General features: G+C 38.8%; 1 protein-coding gene across 3 annotated transcripts in view; it reads right to left on the bottom strand.

The window, feature by feature from the left end:
• DIAPH3 (diaphanous related formin 3) overlaps nucleotides 1–17,863 on the bottom strand; it is a 472,570-nt gene that overhangs the window by 285,482 nt on the left and 169,225 nt on the right. For all 3 annotated transcript variants that reach the window (XM_058670671.1, XM_004577440.3, XM_058670670.1), the window contains 2 exons: nucleotides 17,447–17,758; nucleotides 16,638–16,752 (listed from right to left, as the gene is read on the bottom strand). In XM_058670671.1, coding sequence (XP_058526654.1) covers nucleotides 16,638–16,752; nucleotides 17,447–17,758 — 427 coding nt within the window. The remainder of the gene's footprint in view (nucleotides 1–16,637; nucleotides 16,753–17,446; nucleotides 17,759–17,863) is intronic.

Genomic DNA, 17,863 nt, shown 5'->3' with positions numbered 1-17,863 from the left:
TCTGCCCGACCCAGCCTTGGCCACTGTTGCCATTTGGTGAGTGTACCAGTAGATGAAAGGTATCCATCCTTTCTCTCTGCAATCCAATAAATAAAACAGGCATTAAAATACATAAATAAGGCTGTGGTGGCAGTAGCAATCCCAGTGAGTTTCACCAGGAAACAAACAATGGATAGGCACCGAAATCAAAACACTCAAAACTAAGTGGTGACATCTGAAGCTAGCTTGTATTACTACCTTAGACTATGAGGAGAGAAACTCGGAAGCTCCTTTTTAACAGTAAGATTTGACAAATTATATAATCAATGAAATCACTATAAAGATGCCTCAAGTGCAAAAACCCAATTGAGACTAAACTGTGTGGAACTGGCAGTCAAAACACCTGACACCAGGCTCCTTCCCATGGCTATCAAGCAAGGGCCTCCAAGAGGTTCCTCACTTGGCTTTTCTGGAGCACAGACAGGAAAGAACATGAGTTATGGAGTTCAGAAGCCACTTGCTGACTTCTAACCCTATACTAATGCTGCAATACTGAGGGTCAGAGCTTCAGCTTCTCCCATTCTCAGCCTCCTATACTAAAATGTGGAAACCCAAGCAAGAGGACTGCACACAGGGATTTAGCAGGCACACATCTACCCCTTCCCTGTGTGTTGGTTCCTTTGTATCTTTCCTCTGTGGTTCCAACAGCTGCTCTGGCCTTCCAAACCCCTATCATCATCAGGAAGAAGATATTTGGTTTGTTAGGGTTGAAGTTTCCTGCTTACTCATCAAAAACACATTCATGTAGGCAGCTTTCTTGATAAGTGCTTCCTCAGAAGTGCAAAGCGGACAGGGGTTCATCATGGCAGGTGGTTAACTGTCTTCTCTGCACTCAACTCACCCAAGTCTATTTTCATTTGTACACAGACAAGATACTTCCAGACCTTCATGGAAAATAAAATTAAAGGTTTATTTAGATGCGGTTACATATATGTGTGTATGTATATATACATATATACACATGCATACACACATATACACACAAATATACATATATTGCACACTTTTTGATAACATGTACTTTCTGTGCACATTTTTAAGAATCCTTGTACACATCTATTCTACATTTGATTGAACCTAAATAAGCTTATCTTTGGATTGCATTTTCCATAAACTTTGTAGATATACCCTTGCAACTATATTTCTATATGTAGGTGTTTTGTTACTAAAATCATTACAAAGCAGAAGTGATAATAAACTTCAGTTTTCTATTGTATAGCTACTGAACACACTGCTAAATCTCCTAACAGCATGTGATGGAAATAAAAACAATTGGGCAATCTTAAAAGATCATATTCACATTACACAAATAAAGCAAAAATAAACAGAATTTGGAAAGTAAAGACTATGTATCATTCAGAAAAAGAGCGATTTTGAAATAAAACAAAAGCTCCAAAGATTAGCATCCCTCATTTAAAAACAAACACAGTTATCTCACTGGCTATTCCAGCTCCCCTGGGTTGACACTTACAGCACAGGTGCAGAGAGCCAAACTGTCCCACTGTGACCTAGGAAACTTCGAAAAATAATTGGTTCCCTAATTGAAAAAGAAAAGAAGATTAAAGAAAAGAGAGGTGCTTGCTTCAGGAAGAACAAGTCTAAGGCAATATGATGATAGAAGGGAACACTGGCAAATGACTAAAAGCCAACAATTAAATTAAAATAAATTGCTTATTTTGTGTGAAATGCGGTTGTATTAGATCTTTTGATAAATGTGTTTTTCCTCAATAAATAAATTTTCCCAATTAAAATAAATGATACATTGTATTTTTAATTATCTACTGAAATATATAATTACAATGTTTTCTAATACATAATGAAATTATGCATTCAATTCCATTTGTATGCCTATTAGGTCTCAGTCACATTTGAACTAGATCTCTCTTGCAAAAGTCGCTATCAGACAAACATTAACAAGAGCTGTATTTTTAAAAATAATTAAATTTTGAGTTGAGGTAGTTTATCAACAGAAAATGTAGAAGGTTAATTTTTTTCTAAATTAGAACTAATCTCTCCTTAAGTAAATAGTAACAAGTGAGAACCATAAACATTATTTTTAAATGCCCATGGCTCTTTATCATAGGCTTTTAGAATGTGTAAGTAAAAAAATATAAACAAGTGCTAAAAAGATCTAATTTCCCAGGAAAAATGAACACCCTAGTGATATGGACTTAGGCAGGCAGCTGGTTCAGGATCATGAGTCTGGACGTTAATCTTCCCATGCCTATGTCAGCCTTTCTTCCCAGCTGTGAGTCAAAAAGACACTTACCCATCATTTTCTGGGACCTAAAGGGGGTAGGGCTGCATAACCACCCCCTTTCAAGCCCCTTAAAAGCGCCAGCGGAGGAGAGGCTTACGGCTCTTGCTCCCTCACAGGCTCACTCTTTCTAAGCTGGGAGGAATGAAGGTCACATTATCTTACCCTTTCCCTTCCTGGCCCTTTATCCCTGAACATGGCCCACGTGGGTCTTCAGTCCTCACCCTTTGAATAAACCTTACCACTTTAAGCCATGTCAGTGTCTGTGCTTAAAATGCTTTTTAACGGAAACAACCTGGCTAATTAATATTAAGCACAGTTTTAGACTAACAATATACATTACAAGTTAGAAAATAGATGATAGACTATACACTAAACATTCATACTTAAGCAGAGAGAGGAAAGCATTAACTCACATTGAAAATCATGTAAGGAATCTAGAAGGCTATTTTGCTATGGTAACAAAAGCATAATTAATGTGATCAATGAAGATCCAAACTTCGCTAAACATTCATGATCAGAACAAAGGGTTTAAAAACTGTTACCACATCCCAGGATCCCAAAATAGCTTTCTTGTAAAAGTAAGCCAAGGCTAAGAGAAAGCAATTACATTAAAGAAATGGTATTGACAGGGCCTAGTACCTTGTGGCTTACGGTAGAGGGCTAGCCCCCCTCTACCCAACAGAACCATGCCCTAATCCCTTCCATGAAAGCATACTGAACTGTTCACAGAAAAAGGAACTTTGCAGACGTGACTAAAGTTAAGCAGTCTGAGAAACAGAGAACAGCCTGGAATATCCATGTAGCCAGATTTAATCAGGGAGACCTTAAAAGAGCCCTTCACTTGGTGAGGTCCGAGCACAGGAGATGGTATGGCAGCAAAGGTTGGGAGTGCCGTCACCAGAGAACTGGCCTGTCATTGCTAGGCCTTAAGGTCAGGCAACCACGTGGAAAGCTGTGGGATGTGGGAAGCTTCCAGCAAACAGGAGAGTTAAGAAATATTGCCCTGAAAACTGTTTACCCAGACAATTCTGCCGACACCTTGGTTTTGGCCAAAGATCTTTTGGATAGTGAGGAATAAATTTACATATCATAAGCTGCTAATTCTGCACTAGTTTGTTATAAAGGAGTAATAAAATCTCCATCTAACAATATGGTGATTCCTACCAGCCGAAGCCATGCTTGAATTGATGATGCAAGAGCTAAGAAAAGCATACAAGAAACTGACCTATGATCAATGTCATTGGATGTCCAAGTAACTTGGTAATCACCAGCTACCAGGTTTCTTGTTCACTTATTCTCTACAAATTTCCTCAGATTCACAAGGTTAACACTGATCTTTAAGAACAATTAGGCATATGAAAGTGCAGGGTAGTCTTCTGATCATACATTTGGGGCTGCAAATCACATTCTGAGATGAAAAATCACATTCTGAGATGAAAAGTTTTCATCAACAGTTTTTCCTTCTTGTGTCAAATGTAATAAGCAAGCACAGGAAGTCAAACTGATCCCACTCATGTGTGGAATTATGTCACTAGAGACTGGGAAGACATGTGACTAACAAGGTACCAAAGTTGGAGAGGAATGCATTCTAGTGTTCCATTGCACAAGAGAGGAAATGCACATGACATAATGTGCCAGTGTTTCTGCTTTTTAAAAAAGGCAAAAAATTTTTAATATTTTATGCAGAACCCAGAAACTAGAAGCATTTCCTAGTTCCTTTGTCACCACTTTTGGACATTAATATTAGATTTGAACTATATCAAGTTTCTGATATTTTAATTGTTAATATGAAGTTAAAGACATGTCATATGCATAGCATTCCAACAGTTTCAAATAGTTCACCCATCTAATTTCCACTGGCTTACATAACACAGCTAAGGGAGAAAAAAAAGTAATATATTCCTGAAAAGTTATCACTACTTTGAACCTTCTGCCAGCACTATGAAACTAAGAAAATTAATAGTTATTACACAGCCTGCAAACCCTGGGGAGAAGTCAGCCCATAAGCCTTAGCTGGCACTCTATTTGCCTATCAGATAAAGGTTCCCTATGCCTTAATGCATCCCAGTTCCATAATTACATTAAGTCATCCATACCATCCACACTAATCTTTGAAACTGTAAATAGCTGTCAAAAATAATAATGAATTATTAACAAAAATTACTGTCAAAAATAATAATGACTTAAAAAATTCAGTAAGGTTCTATGAAAGACAAATACACTTTCCAAGATCACTCTGAAGTCATTAGCTCCATCCTCCAAAAATCACAGAAAAGTTGAAACCTTCAGCTTTTAGATCTCTTAAAACCACAAAAATTAGGCTCAAGCTCCACAAACAACTCAAAGTGAAAGAAAAAAACCTAATACAAATCTTTCTAATCCAAAGTCATCAAATCCCTATTTAAAATAACCTAATGGGGTAGGCCCTCACTTCCTAAAAAAAGAGTCCAAAAGCAGTAGAAATCGAGACCAAAATAAACAATTGGGACCTCATCAAACTAAGAAGCTTCTGTACAGCTAGAGAAACAATCAACAAAGTAAAAAGGCAACCCACAGAATGGGAGAAGATCTTCGCACACGACATAGGTGATAGAGGGCTAATCTCCAGAATATACAAAGAGCTACAAAACCACCAAAATGTCAAAACAAACAAGCCACTCAAGAAATGGGCACGGGAAATGGGCAAACACTTCACAAAGGAACAAACCCAAATGGCAAATAAACATATGAAAAAATGCTCAAGTTCCCTGGCAATAAGGGAAATCCAAATTAAAACATCAATGAGGTACCACCTAACGCCAGTAAGACTGGCCCACATGAATAAAAGCACCAACAACACTTGTTAGCGAGGTTGTGGGGAAAAGGGAACCCTACTCCACTGCTGGTGGGGCTGCAGGCTGGTACAGCCTCTATGGAAATCAGTAAGGAGAATATTCAAACAACTCAAATTCAACATACCGTATGATCCAGCAATAGCACTCCTAGGAATATATCCAGAACACTTGTTTTATCAGAAACCAACATGCACTCCTATGTTCATAGCAGCACAATCAGTAATTGCAAAAACATGGAAGCAACCAAAATGCCCATCAACAGAGGATTGGATAAGAAAGCTATGGTTCATCTACTCCATGGAATACTACTCAGCTATTAAAAAAAACAAAATGCACTTCTTTGTGGCCAAATGGGCCAAACTGGAAACCATAATGCTAAGGGAAATGAGCCAATCCCAAAAGGTTAAGTACCACATGTTTGCCTTAATTTAAGATGACACGATGTTATGTATAACATGTTATGTTATGAATGTTATATGTTGTGTATAAACTAAAATTGAAATGTAAGTGAGGTGGTCACAGAAGGTGGCTGGGAACTCGCATTTACTTTTAACATATTTGTTACTCATTACTATGTCAATTAATTCCATAATGATGTAAATTTTTGCTGATGGTATGTTGGAGCTTTCAATTGACTGGGATGATACTCTGCTGGCTCTGTCTTCAGACTAGAAAGGGTATACCTAAGAAGCCGTTGAACTCGACTGGACAATAAGATGCTGGACTCTATGTTTGGTATACGCTTGCAATGGGGGAATCTCAACTGAACTTGAGCTGTGGTTATGCAACAAGGTGGAGGAATCCACCATGGTGGGAGGGTTTGGGGAGGGGTGGGGAGAACCCAAGTACCTATGAAACTGTCACATAATACAATGTAATTAATGAATTAAAAATAAATTATAAAAAAATAAAATAAAATAACCTAATGAAAATACTTGACAGTTAAGACACATATCAAAACCAAAACCAAAGAACAGCTGTTTGGGAACAGCAAAATGCCAGTGGCATATCTGCCTCTAGTATCAAGGTTCTAGTTTGAGCCCTAACTCCTCAGCTTCCCCCTGAACTTCCTCCCAATTTGAACTCTGGGCAACAGCAAATGACAGCTCAAGACTTGAGTTCCTACCACACCCTGTGGTTCCTACCACTCCCAGATGGAGTTCCTGTCTCTTGACACCAGCCGGGCTCAGTTGTGAGTGCCACAGACGTAACTGGGGAATGAATCAGTCAGTGGAAAATTGGTCTCTATTTTGCCTCCCCACCTTTCAAATTATATGAAAAAAACACATTTTTTAAAAAGCACAACAAAGGACAAAAAATTAGACACTGAATTATTTTACAATGTTAATGATACAAATTAGTAATATGGTAACCTTCCTAAGCACTATTAACCTAGTTAACACAGGGTTTAATAGTTTTGAAAGTTTCTTTCAGAGGAGGAACCAGAGATGAACTTGGACTACTGGAACTTTCACCCTGCAGAACAAAGATGTTACACAGTACAAGTGAAAACAAGCCCTGAATCCGCAAAATTAAAACTGATCTAACATTTCCTGAGAAACACAATGAGCGAGCTGACCACTGCAAAAGATGCTTTACAATCTTCACTATGGAGTCCTCACAATAACCTTGTGAGATGTGTATTGTGTCCCCATTTTATAAAGGAAAAACCTGCAGCTGTAAAAGCCGGGGTTGCCCAATTGCAGGGTGGACGCCACACAGTCCCTCGCTTTGGGTATACACTCCACAGCATGGTGTTAGTATTTACAGCTCAAATACTTACAGAAGTGAATAGAGGTAGCAAATGATGAAAGATGGTCTTAATAAAAAATGGCAAGGTTTTAAAGCCTTTAATATAAATTGTAGGATGAGGGTGAACTGCTGTGGGGCAATGCTAAGGTGGCAGGAGATGAGAGAAAAATTATTTTAAATCAAAGAAGAGCACTTTAAATAAAACATAATAGGATTTCTTTTAATCAGAGAAGCAGCATGGCATAGTAGACAGAGCAATGGCTTTAGACTTAGATCTGTATTCCATCCAGAGTGGCTGTTCCTCTCAACTGAGCTCCACTTGAAGAGACTAACTTTTCCTTATGCACTCAAGGCAAAAAAAAAAAAAATGTGTCATATTTGCTTTGGTTGTCTCCTAAGAACTGTTTTGGGGAAGAAAGAAAACATAAACAAACATTTACGTACAGGAAAAAGGTATTCTAAATTTTACTGCTTAAGTATCTCATTATGAGTTTCATTGTTTTGTCCAGATTGGAAACATACTACTATATTATTTAAAGAAAAATAAAGTTACATACACAGAAGAGGTGGTGGTCAAGAGTGGGCTCAGACACCTGACAGTCGCCTCTCATTTCTAAAACTGCATAACAGGCTGAAAAAAGTTCTTTCTTTCTTTATTTCTGAAGATTCCACAGTCAGAGAAGTGAAAGTATTCTCAGAATAGTATTTTTAAGTGCATAAAACAGACGAATTCAAACAAAACCCAAAGAATGCTCATATGCAGCTGTGAAAATATTCAGCATTCTTCAGGTCCATTTGTGAATTTAAGAACACCTAAAGCATTGAAGTGATGGGGCATGCATTGTGGCATATAGGGTATGGGCACCAGTTCACTGACCAGCTGCCTTAAAAGCAGCAAAAGATGGCTCAAGTGGTTTGAGCCCTTGTCACCCACGTATCACATCAGATCTAGTTTCTGGCTTCAGCCTGGCCCAGTCCTAGCTGTTGTAGCCATCTGGTGAGTGAGCCAGTGGATATCCCAGATAGCACGATGACCTAGTGGCTAAATCCTCACATAGTATGCACCAGGATCTCATATGAGCACCAGTCCATGTCCTGGCTGCTCCACTTGCCAACTAGGTCCCTGCTTGTGGTCTGGAAAGGCAGCAAAGGATGGCCCAAAGCCTCGGAATTCTGCACCTGCATGGAAACTTGTCAGAAGCTCCCAGCTCCTGGCTTCGGATTGACTCAGCTCCAGCCATTATAGTCATTTGGAGAGTAAACCAGTGGACAGAAAATCTTTCCATCTCTCCTTCTCTAAATCTGCCTTTCAATAAAAATAAGTCAATCTTTTTAAAAAATCTGTTTTAAAGAAGTCTTTTTTAAAAAAGGTGTTTCAGTGGTATAGATAATAGCTCAATTCAGTGTTTAGTCTGAATCCTCCCAGAACAGTTGTAACCAACTTTGACAACATGTCAAACTAGCACTGAAAAAAAAAAAGGGGGGGGGGGGAGCAAGTGTTGGGCACAGCACTTAGAATACAGATCAGGACAACCACAGCTCAAATCAGTGCCTGCATTCAAGTGCTTCCCCCCAGCTTCCATCAAACATGTATCATGGAAAGCCACAGGTCATGGCTGAAGTAGTTGGATTCCCACACAAGGGAGACAAGGTTTCCTGATCCCTGACTTCAACCTGGGTCAGCACCAGCTATTGCAGACATCTGGAGAGGGAAGACGTCTGTCTCTGTCTATCTCCTACCATTCTTTCTGACTACCTTTCCCATGAATAAGCTAAAACTAATTTATGTGAAGAAACAAAAATAAACCAAAGAACTGTATCTTATCCTTAATCTTTGTAAGCCACGTTTTACAGATAGCTTTTCATATTTCCCTAAAGAATGATACATTTCAATATCTTGGACACCTCAACATTAATTTGAACTTGCTGGAAATGACCTAACTCAATACACAACTACCATTGGGTACAGGTAGTAAGAACCCTATCTTTCAGTAGTTACCAGGAAAAAAAAAGTACATGGAAATACCAGCTTAATAAATGTGGGACAGCCATGGTAATGCACTGCCTATTTCCTTTCAGGAAAGAAAGTTCCATTCACCTTCAAGTAATTAGTATCTAGTCTACAAGCTGATAACACCTTAGTACCCCACTCACTTTTTAAGCCAGGCCACCCTCATCCTATGCAGTTTTTAGCCAACAATAGAGCATAGCACAAATAGTGAAGAGTGGCCATTATGGTGAAACACAGGATTCCTTTACCAGGTGTTTTTCTCTTCCTCTTGGCTTGGTTGGCTAAGACACTGTCATCAGTGTACGCATGATTATCAGGTTCATATACCAAGTCCTGCTTCCCATGTCTTAGCCTTCAAATGCACTCCAACAACACAGCAGGTGCTTCTGGGAGAACCCAGCAGATGAATTATTTCTCTAAAAGTGTATACCGAAAAAACCCTACAATAACAGTAGATACCTGTAGCTCTCAAAGCTGCTGTAATACTGTAGTGAGATTAAAAGATATTTCGAAAAAGAAAAAATAATTCTAATGTGTTATGAAAAGGAAACATTAATGCTATGGCGGAAATGTCATAGGTATTGCTATGTCTATCTTATCTACAACTGAGAAAAAAGCTAAATTACAATTATGAATCTGTGAAAGTGATGATTTTAATTTCCTTATTGAGTTTAAAGATTGCTGAGCTCTATGCAGAGACTTAGTTAAGAGCTACCAGAGTAAATTATGGCTGACTCTGAAATTGCTAGCCTTTTAAAACAGATGTATTTAGTCAAGCTGGACCTGCGGTGACCAAAGGTCCCTACTCTGGCTATCCTGCTTGGATGTCATGAACTATGTGAAAGCATGTGTTAAATACAGAGTATGGTATAAGGTGAAAGATCTTGAGACTGAATGATTTGCCCTTGAGGGACAGTAGGGAAAAAATGAACTTTCCTAAGCACATGAGTATATAATTGCCTCAGAATCTGATTTGTAACATTCAAGTTTGTAACGTTGTTTTTAGCAGAAAGCTTTCTTTTGTTACAAAGGATTTAGCATACTATTTAATGAGAATTGAACCCAGATACTGAAATGTGCTACGTGGGTATTCTACCCATAACTAAAATATTACACCAAATACCTGTCTCTATATAGCACTTAATCCAGCAAGAAATCTCCTGAATCTGCTGGTCTCCTTGTGGCTCTAATCCTCACCTCCTTCCTCGCTTCTTGTGCTCCAAGGATGAGATCAGGCTATAACACTATGTGGGAATAATGTGTATGGAAGTGTGTGTGTATGATTATCTACGTGTTTTGTGTATGGGGGTAAGGTGAATCACAAGATTCATAAAATTCTAAGATAAAAACAATATGTTCAGAATGATCAGTCTTCTATATTTTCAAGTCAGGAAAAGCATGCACTAGCTGTGAATGGCAGTTCTGATTGTTAGAATACAATCTAGCCAAGGCAAGTAATTGCCTAAATTGTCAATAGGCTTCAAGCAATAAGAAGGCAGTAAGAGATGAGCTGTTAAGATGGGAATAAAACAAAAGATATATTTAAAAAAAGAGGAGGAGAACCTGAGAAGTAACAGAATGAAACAAATTTACAATTTTGTTACAGGATGACAACTATGGTCTCATCACTGAAAACCGCAGTTGCAATTAAAATATCAAGGTCGATTTACAAAATAGATGATAGGCAACACCTCCTAAACCACCGCTACCTGATCCCCAATACTGTTTCAGCATCCTTAGTAACAAACCTTATTGTCAATCAATTCTCTCCAAAGGAAGAAACGAGAGAGGAAGGAGTAACATTGATATGTGTGTGCACTTCACACACCAACATACACAGGCCCAAGCTTCCCTTCCCTATTTAGAGCACCTGACCAGTATGCAAGAAACATGCCCACTTACAAGCACCTGCAACATTCCTGAACTAAACACGTAAGACATGTTGTAGGCCTGAAAGTCTTCTGCAACTTCAAACTTTAAATGAGTCTATTTTTTAAAAACCAATATTTAATGCTCCACTGACTTCCTACTAAATCTTTCCAAATAAGTATTTGGCAAATGTTGTTTTCATAAACTATTAATATGTTTAAGACATGCTGTATTCACCTGGCATCATCTCTCCATTAGCGTAAATTCCTCAAGAACTATAATTTTCTATCACAAATTATATTGCTGAGTTTAATGTAGGATTATAAAGCAGCTTTACATAAACTTACTCTTATAAAAAAAAGTGTTTTAAGTACAAAAGGACATCTCAAACATATCCAAGTCACAATGATAATCCACTGCTTATCATTTGCTACCCAAATACCTTATCCAATAAACTATGGTGTCAAAATTAAAGCCTGATTTGTTTTTAAGTACATAATCCATTAACCATTTCCATATGCTATGACTATGCAGTTGACAGAGTCCCTATCTGGAAAAATCTGATGCATCTGTTATAAATGTGAATACTTCAGAAAGCTAACAACTGTGGGACCACATTTTTATAATCAATCAATCTACTTGAATTAGACTACTCATATACTTTCGGAAAGCCCTTCTTGAATCCCTATTAAGTTAACAGTTTGTGAATAATGAAAATAATTAATATTAATTTTAGTTGAAAAATCTAATACCAGTAACCTGTTAGTACACTTTAATCCATTTTCCAACAGCCTGTAAAAATTAACAGATGCTTCCAATCCAGTAAAAGTCATTAGAATTATTTTAATGATGCCAAGTGTTCAGTACATGAATAGTGATATTTAGAATATATTTATGTTTTATAACCTTAAATATTAACAGAAGCCAAATATAGTGAAACATGGCAGTATTTCCTAAAAATCAAACCATCACTTGCTGTTTTACCTCGTATTTTATGCATCAGTTAAGACCTTTGAGATTCTTTAACACTGCAAAAACAACAAAAGTACAGGAAACATTTCTACCTTATTATTATAAGGTATATTACATGCCAGGGACTCCAATGTCAAATATGGGACCAGTATGCAATGTGAGTATACACCCAATAAATATTTGTGCACTTAAAAATAGTGGTTAACTAAACAGAAACAGAAACAGAAATAAGAGGAATGAGAAAATAGGAAAAAGATTTTAAGAAAATGTCCACATACATTGCAAAAATTTAAAACACTGCAAACTAAAATAGAGTATAAAAACTTAGAAGAATGCCAAAGACAGACACTTTTCAACAAATTACAAAGAGAAAATGTGCCAGTGAATGGGGGTGGGGCAAAACTGATTTTAGCAGAAAAAAATACTTAGACTTCCTGTACTTTCTAAGACACGACACAAGGCACATTCCCACCAAAGCCATGTTGTAAATAAGCTGAGATTGGTTTAAGCAAGAAGAAATACACCTGAATAAGCAAATTAAAATAGAGAGTAACAAGGGGTTAAGGAGAAATAACTAATACCCTACAAAGAGCATTTAAAATACCTACAGGCCACTGGGGCAGGGCAGTTTTGTGAGAAGTTGTAACTGCATTTTGTAATCAGCCGACTAAGAGACAAGACCTCAGCTACAATGCTGTCTAGATTAAACAAGGTCATATAAACCAGAATTAGATCAGGAGTGGCACACCACACATGCTCAATAGGTGATGTTAGTTCCTCTTGATCTGCTATAAACCCCAGTAACATGAACATAAAATTCCAGAAACCTAAACCACTGGCAACTGCTTAAAAGTTAATGTGGTAAAGATAAACCATTTCTATAAAAAACCAACCATTGCCCAGTAACCTGCCTTCTGTGTCCTTCACTGTGATGTAAATCAGCCAGTCCTGTCAAGGCCTCTAACATACAACTGCCTTGCCTTGATTTCTCATCCTGGACTGAGAAAAAGTGAGTGACCAGATTTCATTCCAAATTTTGCAGAAGCCACAAAATTGACTCAAAGTAATCACTGGAGTCATGGTTAACAGGCACACCACATTTGGAGCCAGTACTTCAACAGCCAGGCCACAAGTGGAGACAACACGGGGTAAGGTGTCCATGCCACTAGCCCAGAATTGAATCTAGACCTTCCAACTGTCTTATTCCTCCCTTTTTCTTTTTCATTTTTACCACAAGCAGCTATATAAGATTCTATCGTGCACTGAAAGCAAAAGTGGCAAGTCTTTTCTGACAAAATGTTTAACTATTAGTAAGACCAACATACTTGGACTTCCCCAATGTTTTCTGGATTTATTCTCTAAAATGTAGACCAAAACAGTCACTTCCACAGCTCATCTCCAGATGGTACTATGAAATGTTACCATTATACAGGGTCCAAACCCAGGGCTTCTCCATCTCTTCTGTTGACCTCAGAAATAACATCTACACAGTCACTAAAAAGAGAAAGCAACATCTGAACTTTAAAAATGGCCTTGCCCTCTGTCAGTGAAAGAGACTCCTGCTAACAGGTCAGAACAGAGAAAGGCAGAGAGGGATGGAAATAGAGTACCGCCATCATTTCTCATCTAAATCATGATGGCCTGGCTTTAAACTGAACAAATACACTGATTCCTTATCTCCTCATCCTGAATCTCAAGGCTAAAGTTAGATGACTTAAGAATTTTTTTAAGGCCCAATTATTTCATTTAGGGCTAACACTAAGGCTAAATTAAAGACATGCTAACAAGTTTCCCTTTTAAGCCTCATTAATTAAGTAATCAGAGTAAAGAGGAGGGAAAAAAAAGATTAGCTGGATAGCAGCATTACTTAAATAGCTTCTAGGTATCACCATCTGCACCTACCAGGAAAGCCAAAGGGAAAACTAATCAATTCCAGAGTATGAAATATGAAAATTCCAAAGTGTTTTACATGTAAACACATATTTTAACTGCCACATAGTTCCCTTGATTGCCTGAAGAGTACATTAATCTTATTCAAAAATAATTTTGATTCTTCATAATCAAAAGATAAAGTTAAGATCTGCTTACGTTACAATTTTCCTATGTTGAACTTGCTGAGAAAATTCTCCATTGACAAAGATCCAAATATATAATTTTTAATATTCTAGTCATGAGCAATGGTGCTAAAAAATATCTGAAGACTTATTGGACTGCCTGAAAGTCTAGAAAGCTAGTGTTGTGGGGACAGCTTTTTGAAAGAATTGCTAATACACAATTATTTTTTTGAAAGAGTTCCCAATTTACATTTATCTTTCAGAAAAGAATTCACAGGAAAACAATTAAGTTTTCAGGTATCTGCCAACTCACTTGGCAGGTTATAATGTGAGGGCAGATGTGTAAGCTTTCCCAACGTGGCACTTGGCAAATGACAGGCATTTTAAGAAATCGCTTCTTCGTTCTGTCCACCAAGATTCTTCTCAGATTCTCCACTCAGATTGTTCTTTCCCCTGGCTGTTCATGTTCCATGATCCCAGGGATTATCTCTGGCATACTGATAGTTCTACCTCGTGTCCTCATACCAACTGGGCATGGGACAGTCACTCATACCATAATGTGACAAAATTTTCACTAGAGAAAAATCCATAGTTTTTTGTTTGATGCTTTTCTTTCTTTTTTAGTTTTTTTTAAAAGATTTATTTTATTTTATTGGAAAGCCGGATATACAGAGCAGAGAGACAGAGAGGAAGATCTTCCATCCGATGATTCACTCCCCAAGTGAGCCGCAACGGCCAGTGCTGCGCCGATCCGAAGCCGGGAACCTGGAACCTCTTCCGGGTCTCCCACGCAGGTGCAGGGTCCCAAATCTTTGGGCCATCCTCAACTGCTTTCCCAGGCCACATCCTCAACTGCTTTCCCAGGCCACATCCTCGACTGCTTTCCCAGGCCACAAGCAGGGAACTGGATGGGAAGTGGAGCTGCCGGGATTAGAACCGGCGCCCATATGGGATCCCGGGGTGTTCAAGGCGAGGACTTTAGCCGCTAGGCCACGCCGCTGGGCCCTCTTTTTTAGTTTTATTAATTGCATTGCATTATGTGACACATTTTTATAGGCACTGGGATTCCCCCCACCCCTCCCCAAAACCTCCCCCCACGGTGGATTGCTTCACCTTGTAGCATTACCATAGTTCAAATTCAGTTGAGATTCTTTCATTGGAGGTATTTACCAAGCATAAAGTCCAGCATCTTATTGTCCTGGTAAGTTCAATGGTTTCTTGGTGAGACCATCTCTGGTCTGAAGGTAGAGCCGGCAGAGTATCATCCCAATCAATTAAAAGCCCCAACATAATATTTACAACAGTTTACAACATTATGGTATTAATTGACATGGTATTTTGATTAACCAATGTTAATAGGAAAATGCAGGTTCTCAACCACATCCTGTGACTTCTTCATAGACATTTCAGTTTTGGTTTATATTCAAACGGGTTCTATACACCTTAAAATAGCTATAGATTACTATTCGGCTGTCTCGTCTCCATTTTCTTTTTAGTATTTAGCTGTTTATAGTGTTGAAGCATGATTTTGCTGCACTTAGTTGTTTTCTGGGGTGGTCCTTACTGGCTTACAGCTCTGACAAGACGTGTCAACAGTTCAGGTGAGTGGAGCAGGTGGACAGGAGGAGGCTCGGATCCCAACCCTGAAGACTCCCAGGTCCTCACCACGGACTAGCAACATAAGCAACTAGGACTACATCCCAACTGCCAAGGAGACCACGGGGAATTGGAGTGCCTTCGGAGGCCGAGAACTCTGAGGTCACCCACCCCTATCTGGAGCTTCTGCAGGGGATGGAAGAAGTCCAAACTCTGCCGTGCAGGAACCAGCGTCATCGGAACAACAACCAGGAGCCCTGAGCGGTCCGCAGAAACAGAAGAACAATAAACTTCCTTCGGGACCAGGGAGGAGAGCTTTCTCTGGTCCTTGCCTGGTTCCGGCTCTGGGTCCCCACCCTCCCTCGAAATGACCATCGGGATCACTCCAGAAACCCCTCAAAACATACCAACAAAAAAAGAAAAACCTAGAATAGACAGACAGACAACAAGGAAAGCATAGAATCAGACAGGAAATGGCCAGCGTGGATTTACTCATACCTCACTAGGTAGGACACAAAGATTAGTTACTCCTCACTGGGGTATTGGGGATTTCTCTGCACACCCCTCCTAAAAATGCTCTGCACCTAAACTGTTTGATGTTTTTCTTAAAGGAATGATCACATAAAATTAGTTATGAAACATCCTCCTTCATAAAGGTCTGAAGTATTCCAGGGGGACCACTCGAAAAAATATTACTTAGAATATTTAACAAATTTATTTTAATCATGTGCATTGTTAAAAGCGTAAAATCCAGGCCCAGCGTGGTAGCCTAGTGGCAAAAGTCTTCACCATGCACACACCAGGATCCCATATGGGTGCTGGTTCTAATCCCGGCGGCCCCACTTCCTATCCAGCTTCCTGCTTGTGGCCTGGGAAAGCAGTTCAGGACAGCCCAAAGTTTTGGGACCCTGCACCCACACAGGAGACCTGGAAGAAGCTCCTGGCTTTCAATCGGCTCAACTCTGGCAGTTGTGGCCACTTGGAGAATGAATCATCAAAGAGAAGATCTTGCTGTCTCACCTCCTCTCTATTTATCTGACTTTCCAATAAATAAATCTTTAAAAAAATGTAAAATCCAATACACCATGTGACGAAGTGCTTAACAATATACTTAGATCACTTACACATTGTAAATGTAAACAATTTCACCTATAGGATCCCTGAAATGTTGTGCAGGTTAGTACACAAAAACTGGCAATGTTGAAATTCCAAAAATAAGTTAATAAAAAAAATCATGATGTTGAACTTACCTCTTTGTTGGCAGCAGAATGTATTCTCAAGTTTACAAAGCAAATCAACATTCTCATACTTAGTTTCATTTACTTTTATCCAGAAACAGTTCTCCGTCATTTCTTGTGGTCTGATCTGCAGTCAGAGTAAAGACCCATTCAAAAACAGTGGAGTATTTCACCTGTCCCAGCCCAGTACATACAGGCCCACTATCACACACCACCCAGAGGATCTATACCAATTTATCTCTAAAGATTTCCCTCTACATGTGTAGTATTAATCACTAGTTTTACAAGCTATTAGTTTTCTAAGAAAAATTTCTAATGATCAAACAATTTGTTCCTTTTCAACTCTAATAGCCAGCCACCTGCATCATGATTCAATGGGCAGAAAAGCTGATGCAGAGAATTTCCTGTCTTTGTGACCAGGAAACCATCTTTCTGCGGGACTCAAAATTCCTGTGATCTAGCTTATCAGTTTCTAACATCTGGGTATACTTTGCCACACAGGTAAAAATGGAGAAATTTAACATTTGTGGTTTTTGAGAAACATTTTACCTACAGGCTTCAGTTACAATGCTTAATAATACATATAGGTACAAATTAACTACTACTGTAACACCACCAACTTTTACCAAATTTGTAAACCAGAAAATCTTATGAGTAAAGGGATTTGTGTGTCAACACAGTTATGCTCTTTAAAATATATATATAAATGATAAATGTATCATTTGTTTTCCTTAGAATGTCCACTGGTAATTACATGTAAGTCAATACAAATAAATTTTAAGCCAAGTAGAACTATATTCTCCTCCACTAATGTCGCTTACCTTTAACCAATTTAATCTTCTCATGCTGATTTCAGGTTTGAATTCTTTCTTTGGTTTCAATCCAAATGGCAGGCTTGGTGGTGGTGGTGCATTGTGTCCACCGAGAAATCCCAGGGGAGGTGGCAGAGGCACAGCACCCCCAAATGGCAATGGCATTCCTGGAAGTGGAGGTGGAGGAGGGGGTGGAGGAGGGGGTGGCAGAGGCACCCCTCCACAGGAGGGCAGTGGAGGAGCAGGAGGTGGTGCTGGGGGGCCACTTCCATCTTCTTTTGATGACAAAGGAATATTCACATGAGCTGGCAGGGCACCAAACTAGAGGAAAAAAATGTAACACTTTCAGATAGTGTTAGAAAAAAAAGGCGAGAATACAAATCAAAGAGCATGCCTTATCAAAAACAGCAGATGTAAAGCACAGCT

This window comes from Ochotona princeps, chromosome 12 (genome assembly GCF_030435755.1).
Source record: "Ochotona princeps isolate mOchPri1 chromosome 12, mOchPri1.hap1, whole genome shotgun sequence".
Lineage (NCBI taxonomy): Eukaryota > Metazoa > Chordata > Mammalia > Lagomorpha > Ochotonidae > Ochotona > Ochotona princeps.
This window is presented reverse-complemented; position numbering and strand designations above follow the sequence as displayed.